A 10,893-nucleotide genomic window follows, 5' to 3' on the forward strand; every position below is an offset into this window, starting at 1 on the left:
CCCTCCAGTTCCATCCACGTCGTTGCAAATGGCAAGATCTCATTCCTTTTGATGGCTGGCATAATATTCCATTGTATATACATACCACCTCTTCTTTATCCATTCATCTGTCGATGGACATCTTGGCTCTTTCCACAGTTTGGCTATTGTGCACATTGCTGTAACCTCATTTCTGATTTTATGCACCCACGAGCCTCAATGCTGCTGCCTCGTGAGTGTATTAAATGTGCTGTGAACTTTCAAACCTAGGTGCTATTGCTTAGTTACGTATTCAACAGCTACTGGTCAAGGGCCTGCTGTGTGCCAGTCACTCTTCTAGACATGAAACAAGACAGGCAGGTCCTTTTCATCAGGGGAAAGGTCTCTCCCCTTGGGCTAGTGGGGGAAAGAGACAACAACAGAGAAGACAAGGAAGGTAATGGCAGATGGTGGTGAGGCCTACAAAGGAAATAAACAGGTGATGTTCAGGAGGATGTAGGGACAGATTACGGAAGCCTTCTTTGAAGAGGTGACATTGAATCTGAGATCTGAATGATATACCAGAGAGCCAAGGGAGAGTGTTCCAAGCAGAGAAAATGATGAGCATGGAGGCTCTGAGTCAGGAAATGCTTTGCCTTTGTGATAATCAGAAAAGAGGAGATGAGTGAGGAGGGAGGCCTTTATCCTGTGGGTGTAGGAAGCCATGGGAGGGTTTTAAGGAGGTAACATAAATTGATTTATGCTTTGCTTTTTAATCACCCTGTTGTGAGGGTTTAGAGTAGAAACAGGGATGCCAGTTAGGAAACCTAGTAGGGTAGTTCTGGTGAGAAACGATGGGAGCTGAGACCAGGAAGTCAAAAATGGAATGCAGAGAAGCAGACCAATGTGAGATACATAATTCATCTGGAGGCAGGTCGCTGATGGATGGGGATGTGAAGGATGTGGGCCAAGATGACTAGTTTTGGTTTTCCTTTGAGTAGCCGCTGAGGTGGGGACGCTGGTGGAGGGGATAAAGGGGAAGGGTTGGGAATGGCAAGTTCTTTATCAGCGTTCTGGTCGTGTGAGGTGCCTACTAGACAGCCAGGTGCAGCTGTGAAATTGAAGCCTAGAAAAGAGGAATGTACATTTGGAGCCAGCGGCAGGTATATTGTTTTATGAAACCGAATGAACTCACCTAGGGAGAAAATAGAGCTAGATAAAAGACGGGATCCAGCCCTGAGGGATTCCAACTGTTAGAGTTTGGGAATAAAAGAAGCCGACCCTTATGCTGTTCACCTCTTGGTTTAATACGTTCCCCCCCGCCCATCCATACCCTTATTTCACCTCTGTGTTCTAGTGTAGCAAACCATGTGTGACTCCCAACTCGACCATGAGCTCCTGGAAGTCCAGACCAGATTTTGGTACTCTTAATCCCCAAGAACACCGGATTAATATAGTGCCTTCTACATAAAAGGAATGACTCCTCCTGGTGATCTCGGTCAGTCTCCTGACTTTGCAGCCGTCTACATGCTAACGACGCTCACATTTCTATCTCCAGCCCAAATCTCTCTCCTGGAGCCCGGACAAGTACCTCCAACATACTACTTGATATCTCCACTGGATTGTCTAACAGATACTTCAGACTCAGCGTATCCAAAACCGAGCTCCCTCTCTCCCCTCCCCAGCCAGTCTTTGCTGATTGCTCAGACCAAAAACCTTGGCTTCTCCTTTGTTTCCTCTTCTCTCGCACTTCACATCCAGTTCCCAGATCTGAGCCCTTCGTACTGTGCTTTAAGCCACTACATCTCTGAGACTAACTTTGCCTCCCTGCAGCCTGTTCTCAAGCAGCAGTGATCTTTTTAAACTGTGAATCAGGTCATGTAACTCCTCTGTTAGAAACGGGTGGTGGAGTGAAGGCAGAGCCCTTCCTAGTGGCCTTGAGGCCACTGTACAGTCTGGCCCCGTTGTTCTCCGGCCCCACCGCCCCCCTTACCCACACGCTCCTGCTTCTGCTGTTCCCTCTGCCCGAAAGCAAAGTCAGCCTCTTCGCCGGGCCTGACATTTATACAGCTGGCCCTTGAACAACACGGGTTCGAACTGCACAGGTTCACTTAGACACGCGTTTTCTTCCAGTATAGGAAATGTATGTTCTCTGCCTTATGATTTTCTGTCTTTTTTTTTTTTTAAGGTTTTATTTGAGAGAGAGAGCACACACATGAGCCGGGGTGGGGGCGGGGGAGGGGCAGAGGGAGAAGCAGGCTCCCCGCGGAGCAGGGAGCCCGATGCGGGTCTCGATCCCAGGACCCCGGGATCACGACCTGAGCCCAAGGCAGACACTTGACCGACTGAGCCACCCAGGCGCCCCTCTTCCTTATGACCTCCTTAACATTTTTCTTTTCTCTCACTTGCTTTATTGTAAGAATACAGTATAGAGTACATATAACATACAAAGTATGTGTTAATTGACTATGTTTGTTGTTGGTAGGGCTTCCGGGCAATAGTATGCTATTAGTAGTGAGGTTTTGGGGAAATCAAAAGTTACATACAGGTTTTTGACTGTGCAGCAGGTTGGCACCCCGAACCCCTGCGTTGTTCAAGGGTCAATTGTATATACCTCAAGACTGCTCCGATGTTACCTTCTCAGGGAGAGTCTGCCTGCTGTCCCCAGAACCCTCTTAGCCCCCACCTTGAACTTGCTCTTCTTTTTCTTTTCTCCATGGCACTTACCACTTCCAAACATGATACGTTTTTTGCTTATATTCTGTCTTTCCCTCCCTAGAATGTAAGCTCGCTGGGGCAGGGATCTTTTATCTGTTTTGTTCTCTGGTGTAAAAGACCTTACAACATGCCCGACACAGTACTCACCAAATATTTGATGAATAAATAAAGTCATGAGTGAATGAATAGGTGGAATTTTCTGTTCCCCCTTTCTAAGCTCATCCCTAAATATATCTTCACTTTAACCTCTATCCCCACTCTGGCCCCTGTACGTTACACCTCACTTCTCAGCATTCCCTGCACGTTGCAGGGTAAACCCTTATAAACCCCATGTCTCCCTGGGGACAGACAGTCTTCAGTGTTCTCCAAGCAGGGCAAGAGGCTCCTTTCTCCACATGCCCATCCCTCTATCTTGCTGGACGCTTAGCCCTCAGTCTCGCTACAGACGTGAGGGCCCTGGCCCATGACTTGATTCTCTTCTCGTGTCTTCTAAAGCATTTACCATCATAGGTGCTCAGTCAATATTTGCTGACCGAATGAACCAATAAAGATTTTATCCAAATACTATAGTAATTCATAATTAAGTTAACAAATACGTAGTATTTCCAGAAAAGGGAAAATATGCATTCCAAAGATGAACCCCTGTGTTTGCTTCTCACCCACATTATTCATAGTCAGAGTAACGTCTCACTGCCTGGCCCATCTGCCCTAACTTTTGTCCCCTGGGCCTCTTGGAGACAACTGCCAAAATTGTCGCACAGCCATTTCTTACATATTTAATCTGGTCTAGACATCTAGGGCCAGTGTCTGCTACCACTGGGGTTAGGAAACTGCTCTGTTTGCTTCTCATCCACATGAATTCTCATGAACCTGGAATTGTATTTCAGATCTTTTTATTTTTTTTTCTTCTGCGGTATTTTATCAAAATCTATAGACTAGTGCCCTCAGTTGGGGTAAGCCCACTGCAGTGTGGACTTCAAGACCATAAATGAGTTCAGAGACAACTGGTATACTCTGAGCTACTCAAAGACTGACAAGTTCGTCTTAACCTAGCATTACACGTACCCAGACTTCCACTGTGAACTGCAGTATCTAGCATGAAACTCTCTTCCCCTATTGCTAGAGCTCACTAAAGCTAAACTGTTGCCTGCTCTTTGGTTCTTTGTTCATTTTTGTAGATCAGAGGGCTTGAGACTGTCTACTGCATTGATAGCATGGGGAAGACAAACGGAGGCTTTGTTGAGCTGGGACCCTGCCACAGGATGGGAGGGAATCAGGTAAATAACCATACTTATTGGAGCAGCTAGTCTTACTGATCAGGGGGTTTCATTTGCTTTTTAATTTGATAATTTTGTTTGTTTGGGTAAAGTTAAACATTCTGTAAAAAAACCTGACAGTTCTAAAGCATTTACTTAGATGAGGGGGATGATAGCAGTATTAGGTTTTCACACAAGCAATCCGAATCTAGAATTTATTTCTGTTATAAGAGATTAGAATATATTCCTATGGGAGTATATAACCATGTCAGCCTAGCTCTGTAGTAATTTTATTTGCAAATATTGTTCAGTATTCCACATTTTTCCCTAATAAATTAGCTAGGATGTTGCTGCCAGTAAGGTATATTTCACTAATATATTTTCTTACTTCCTGATGTGGGTATTGTTCTTGCCTCTAATTTAGATTGTCAAACATCATCAGCTCTGCTTCCACGTTTTCATCCGCTCACACCGTCGGTACATAATAAATATGTGTTAATGACCCATTCTATATGTAAGAGGCTAAAGAACATAATCCTTTAAGTGTTAGCAGGAGTCTTCGCTAATATCAAAACGAATATCACTTCTATCTTTGGACATAGAATTCTGAACATACAGAAAAATTATAGAAAAATAAGATAGTCATTGAGTTTAATTATGAGTTAAGTTTTTTTTTTTTAAATAATGTATATCAACAGAGAAGGTGCCTTGTTATTTTCTTTTTTTTTTTAATAGCTTTTTCGAATCAACGAAGCTAATCAACTCATGCAGTACGACCAGTGTTTGACAAAGGGCCCTGATGGATCCAAAGTTATGATTACACACTGTAATCTAAATGAATTTAAGGAATGGCAGTACTTCAAGGTATTGTGCATTTCATCTCCTGAAATATTATTTGCTATTTCATTTTAATAATACCTACCATCTGGAATTTAGATGGATAAATCTTAAAATATATATGTATGTGTAGATATACGTATATATATATGTGTGTGTGTGTGTTTATATACATACATATATATAAAATTTCAGTCATATTGCATTTATATTTCATGTTGTCCAGCAGGTGGAGATAGAGACACAACACTTAGAAGTCTGGGCCTTCCCAACTTCTTTGTGGGAACTGGATAAATACTGCTTTAAAGGTCATGTTTAGTTATTCACTGGACACCACAGGAGCAGTTTTTCTCTTTCAGCTGTGAATATTCCAGGTTCTTTGCCAAGTTGAAGATTCCAACATATTAATGTATTTATGTATAATTTTCAGTGTCTAGACTTGACCGAATCAATTTATTGTGAAACAAAGCTGGGAAAGCTGCCCCAAACTGAAAGAACCTGGCAACCCTCAACTTTATTTACTCATCTAGTGGTCGTGATCATACCGTGTCTGTCATGCAAGCCCTGACTTGCTAGGTAGTGATGTTATTATGACCTGCTTAATATTCCCGGTTATCATCGTTCATAGATAATTACTATGAAGTGGTAAGTATGTGTCAGTTGCTGATTTTTTTCCTATAACAAGTTAGAAAGGAGAAGGTTAACATAAACCCTGAAGAACAGAGCATTTATTTCCACAAAGAAAGATGAATAATAGCAGTAAGTGTTACGGGGGTCAGTGAGAACAGTACTCATAAAATAGTAAAAGAAGGCTGTGGCAGACCAGAAACTGCCATCCAGAAGTAGTTTAATGGATAAAAAAAAATGCAATGTACATATTTTAGATATTTTAAAGGCCACAGCATTGAGTACACATTTGTGCGTCAGACATTACTAAATATTTCTTGGGGCCCGATGATGTGGTGACTTCAAAAAGAAGCCAAAGCACATCATACTCCAGTGGCAGCAAAGAAAAAACTGCAGAAATGAAAGTAAGTAAAATGCCATAGGTTAACAAAGGAGAGATTAATAGGATGAGTTTCACTGAGGAAGTATCTTTGTACCAGATCTTGAGATAGAAAACGGTTTTTTGTAGAAGATAAACAAGAAAACTGGGTGAGCAAAGGCGTGGAATGGAAGTGTGTAGAAAACTCTAGGACTCATGTTTAGTTTGGTATCCCTAAATTGTAGTCCACATGAAAGAACATTGAACTTCATTTTGTAAGTTTCGGAGAGTGAATGACTTTATTTGAGGAACCCAGTGAGAGGAAACAGTGCATACTTCTAGGAAAATAACTCCAGGAACATTGTGAAGTATGGACTGATAAGCAGGTCAGCTCAGTCTGCATGCAGTTCTCAGACTTCCAGTCTCTAGATTCTCTCTACACTCTTGAAAATTACTGAGAACCCCACAACAGATTTAATTTATCTAGGTCATAGCTAAAAATATTTTCTGAATTGCAAATTAAACCTGAGAAATTTTGTAAGCATGTATTTGTATTGTATTATACTTGCACTTATATATTAATTCATGTAAAAGTTAATGATAACCCTACTACGTTATCATTGTTTTATGATTTTGCAAATCCCTTTAAATGTCTGGTTTAATAGAAGACAGCTGGATTCTCATACTGCTTCTGCATTCAATTTGATGTGATATGTTGTTTTGGTTGAAGTGTATGAAGAAAATCTAGCCTCAAACATGTGGTTAGAAAAGAGAGGATTAATTTAATAGCCTCTTCAGATAATTGTATCTTTGATGCTACACCACAGCTAAGTAAGTGGTCGTTTCTTATAAGTTTTTTGCAGTGTAGAATCTGAAACCATATCAGTGAACATCTTGCCCTATGTTACATTAAAATCCATTGGTCTGTCTTAAACTCTGAAAGGATCTTTTACTCATGTCTGTTTTTGTAACATCATGCATTGCTTATTTGGAAAATATTGGCTCACTAAGTTTTGTAGATCATCCAAATGTTGACACATTTCACTAAACACCAGTGTCAAAAAATCACAAATATAACCACTGATTTTTCATGGGAAAGCTGTCAAGTTCATGGTGGTGGGTATAAGTTTTCCACAACTCTAATTTTTGCTTGAAAAGTCAAATTCTATCAGTGGCAACAAATACTGTCAGATTAGCTGTTTTTTTTAAGTGACAGGCTTACTTCATTTTCTAGAAAAAGTCTGCCCAGTCCCAAGTTTGAATAACCATGGTTTGTCTAGAGTTGTCCTTTCAAGTCAAAATGACATTACACGAGAAAAGCAGCTAGTTGGACAAATGTACATGTGCTTTCCTTCCAGATAACCACTGTACTTCACTATATGGAAGTGCTCTATGCACACTTTATATTTCATCTCAGAATATTTTTAAAAGTATACTCAAGGGTAGGGGCGCCCGGGTGGCTCAGTTGGTCAAGCGTCTGGCTCTTGGTTTCGGCTCCAGTCATGATCTCATGGGTCATGGGACCGAGCCCCATACTGGGCTCCGTGCTCAGCCGGGAGTCTGCTTGAGATTTACTCCCTCTGCCCCTCCCCCCACTTGCACACAGTACAGTTTCTCCCTCTCTTTCTCTCTCTCTCTAAAATAAATAATCTTTTTAAAAAAAGTATACTCAAGGGTCAGGATTTACTAAAACTAGTAACTTTTACTGTTTCATCACAGACACCTTTAAGTAAAACTAGCATTTTCCTTCTTAGCTGTGGATGGATGGCCACGAACACGGAGGCTGCTAGCACACTTAGGTCACTGCTTGACTTATGCTAAGGCCCCAGCATTTTTACCTGCCACTGCTTTTGCACCATCAGTATAAATGTCCACGCAATGAAAAAGGCAAATGGGGTCTTCGTGTTACTATAAAGATAGTTTTGGCCTTACAGACCCAATCTTAGATAGTCTGAGGACTACCGTATGAGACGCCCTGAGCTATACTGAAGACATCTACAACAGAGGGCGAGGGCTCAACTAGGGCATATGCGGTGGGCCTGGGAAAGGATATAGATCAGAGACACTGCAAATATCCGTCCTCAATGACTGCTACCATTTGAATGAATAAAGGAAGGTGTAGCATGAAAGGCCTCTGTCCTGAGGCCTGGAAGGATGGTACTGCCCTTAAGCCAGGATGGGAACTGAAGGAAGAAGTAGGTTTGGAGGGGAAGACAGTGAAATGAAGTTTCTGTACCATTGAATTTGAGATACGGGCAGTACATTATGACTTAACAATAAAAGGACTTAGAAGACTGACAATCAGGAAAAATCCAAAGTCTGAGGTATGGTTGGTTTAAGCCTGTCCTATCTGCTGGAATTCTCTTCTTGCGAAAGCCAGGTAATGACTTTGAGTATCAGTGATACCAAAAGAAGTACAAATTTAAAATTCCTTTGTCCTTTGTTTTCCAGAGCCTGCACAGATTTACTCACATTCCTTCAGGAAAGTGCTTAGATCGTTCAGACGTCCTCCATCAAGTGTTCATCTCCGATTGTGACTCCAGTAAAATGACTCAAAAGTGGGAAATGAACAACATCCATAGCGTTTAGAAAGAATGAAAGAAACCAATAACCTACCTACTGACATAAATTTATACAGGACTGAAAACCGCCTGAAACCTGCTGCAACTATTATTAACTCTGTACAGCTCCAAACCCAGAACCTCCTGATCAGTTTGAAGGACGTTGATAAACTGTGATTTTACAATAACATTATCATCTGCAGTTACTGTTTACAAAACTGCTTTTACCTTAAACTTTGTAGATGTTTACATCTTTTTTTGTTTTAAGATGATGTTGGTAATTTGTGCATTTAGCTCTGTTTTATTTAGAACAGAGTTAAAAGCATCCTTGTCTTCTTTGGGATTACACTCAGGGGTCTGAAAGGCAGTTTGATTTTATTATTATTATTTTTTTAAACACACTTGAAAACAAGGTTGGAGTAACCAGACTTTCATATATAATTTGGTGATTATCAACCTGTTGTGTCTTTATTTAATTTTACATCTTTACGAAGCCCTGCCACAGGTTCTTAGCCAAGGTGGCCTTCCTTCAGTCATGCTGCTTTTTTGAAAGGTGAATTTCAACACATTTAGTGCCTCTTTCATTTCTCAGTATATATTTCAAGAGCTTTTGATGAAATTTATAGGATGTTACGGAATTGTCATCTGTATGAGGAATACTGTCACTACTCAAAAATGACTTTATGTGCTACCATTTGTTCTGAAATTGGATGTTGTATGGCTTGAAAAAGAAAAGACAGTATAGAACATCCAAGGCTATTTCATAGGATTGAAGATTGTATGGCATTAACTCCCTGACTCACTGGCATGCCCAACGCTCTCTGTTGATACTGACTCCTAAGATAGCAAAGGGGGTCTACCAACTAGAGAAAAATTGTCCACTGACATCTGGGATTTACTTTTCCTTTATACCTATCACTGCAGAAAATTAATTCTCGGTTTTGAAACCTTGAAGTGTGGGGTTAACAAAAACAATAAAATACCACTGTACACACATCCAGGGTTCATTCTGACCAAGGTAAGAATTACCAAGCCCTTGTTAGATTAATCCTTACAGAACTCCTGTGCGTTACAACCTAAGCTGTGGAACCTCTGAAGCCAAGAGTGAATGGATGTTTCATGTATGTCTTCATCCAAATGAAATCCCCTGCACATTTTTTTAAATTAAAAAAAAAAAAAAGGCGATTTAAAAACACAGTTCATTAACAGATACAAACTTCGGTTAGGTTAGGTGTTAGTTCCCTAGTGTTTCTTAATTTTTTTTTTTAGGAAGCATATTTCTATTAGTATTTTTCCAGTGAAAAGAAGACTTGTTTGGATTTCAACATTTATTAAGATAGTACCTACTACTATAGGAAAACCAAATAGTGCAAGTGGTCAATTAAATTTTAATTTCTAAGTCATAGTCTTTTGTTACCCAAAGATTAAAATGCTACACTGAGTGCAGAAAAAAGAGAGAGAGAGGAAAAAAACTGATGAAGTGGGGAATGGCAAGGAAATTACGCATTTTTGATCCTGTAATCATGATATCATTACAAGAAAGGAATTTCACAAACTACTGCCAGAGGGAACTATTTTTAATTAAAGCTTAAAAAAGGAAAGAAAAAAATCTATATTTGTTTAGAAGAAAAGCCTACAAATTTGTTTCTTCTAAGCTTAGCTCTTAAATTTGGAGAGTCAGAGTTAAACATCCTGAACAGAGTTTTATTTGTAATTTTGACTTGTCAAGTTATATTTTGCTACTGATCTGTGAGCAACCATTTTAACTTTCATGCATCTCTAGGGATGTTTAAAAAGAAATATTTATATATGCTTATACAACTGCAAAATAAATCAACTATAAATGGAAACTAAGAGAATTGGTACTTTAATTACTTGTGTCTTTGCAAATAGGCTCCATTTTCCTTGTTGAATAGATTATAACCTTGTTAACTATGCATAGGCCTAAGAAAGGTGGCACATAAACTGTGCGTGTAAATTTTAAATGGGTATTTTGTGCAATTCGTTGATACTCTATGAAAATGATTCTATATATTGAAATCAGAAACCTTACCAAACATGAAAAACATCAGAAGCTGCTGCCATATGACTATTTTCTACTGTAGGCTGCTTTGGAAATAATTCCCATATCCTTGCTTTGTAAGTTGATAATATCACTATGCATTTCTACACATTTTATAAATTTGATTTATGCAGATTTTGATACACTGTATGTTTCTGTAGAAATTGTATAAATATTCAAATTTTATTAGGGATAAATTTGAGAAGTTTATGTATATCTTAATTCTGGGTTGCTTGTTTTTTAGGTGACAAAAAAATAAAATACTGTATTTTAATCCATTGGGTTTTTTCAGTACTCGTAATCGTTTCTAAATCCAAACACTGCATGCTTGGAATAATTACTTGATTTTATTGTTTATAAGATACACTAACATAATAGCTAAAATATCATATACTATAGTTATATGTTGAGTATGTGCTTCAATATTGGTTATAATTCTGCTTAGAATATGCTCGGAATACTTGGAGCTTACTTATCTGTGGGAAGGAAACAAAGGTTTATTTTGGTCTCTAGTTG

General features: G+C 39.5%; 1 protein-coding gene across 1 annotated transcript; it reads left to right on the forward strand.

Annotated features, from left to right (window-relative positions):
• Positions 1-3,588: 3,588 nt before the first annotated feature.
• Positions 3,589-10,655, forward strand: LOC145719476 (N-acetylgalactosaminyltransferase 7-like). The gene is made up of 3 exons (XM_081810972.1): positions 3,589-3,953; positions 4,668-4,796; positions 8,206-10,655. The coding sequence occupies exons 1-3, from the start codon at positions 3,891-3,893 to the stop codon at positions 8,341-8,343; spliced, it is 330 nt and encodes a 109-aa protein (XP_081667098.1). The 5' UTR covers positions 3,589-3,890; the 3' UTR covers positions 8,344-10,655.
• The last annotated feature ends 238 nt before the right edge of the window (positions 10,656-10,893 follow it).

Source organism: Leptonychotes weddellii, chromosome 2 (genome assembly GCF_054177405.1).
Source record: "Leptonychotes weddellii isolate Sample4059 chromosome 2, ASM5417740v2, whole genome shotgun sequence".
Taxonomy (NCBI): domain Eukaryota; kingdom Metazoa; phylum Chordata; class Mammalia; order Carnivora; family Phocidae; genus Leptonychotes; species Leptonychotes weddellii.

Excerpts from the sequence above, each read along its gene's own strand:
- LOC145719476 (XM_081810972.1), top strand. The coding sequence starts at position 3,891 with ATGGGGAAGACAAACGGAGGCTTTGTTGAGCTGGGACCCTGCCACAGG. Across the intron at positions 3,954-4,667 it reads ACAGGATGGGAGGGAATCAG|CTTTTTCGAATCAACGAAGC; the intron begins GTAAATAACCAT and ends TTTTTTTAATAG. Across the intron at positions 4,797-8,205 it reads AGGAATGGCAGTACTTCAAG|AGCCTGCACAGATTTACTCA; the intron begins GTATTGTGCATT and ends TTTGTTTTCCAG.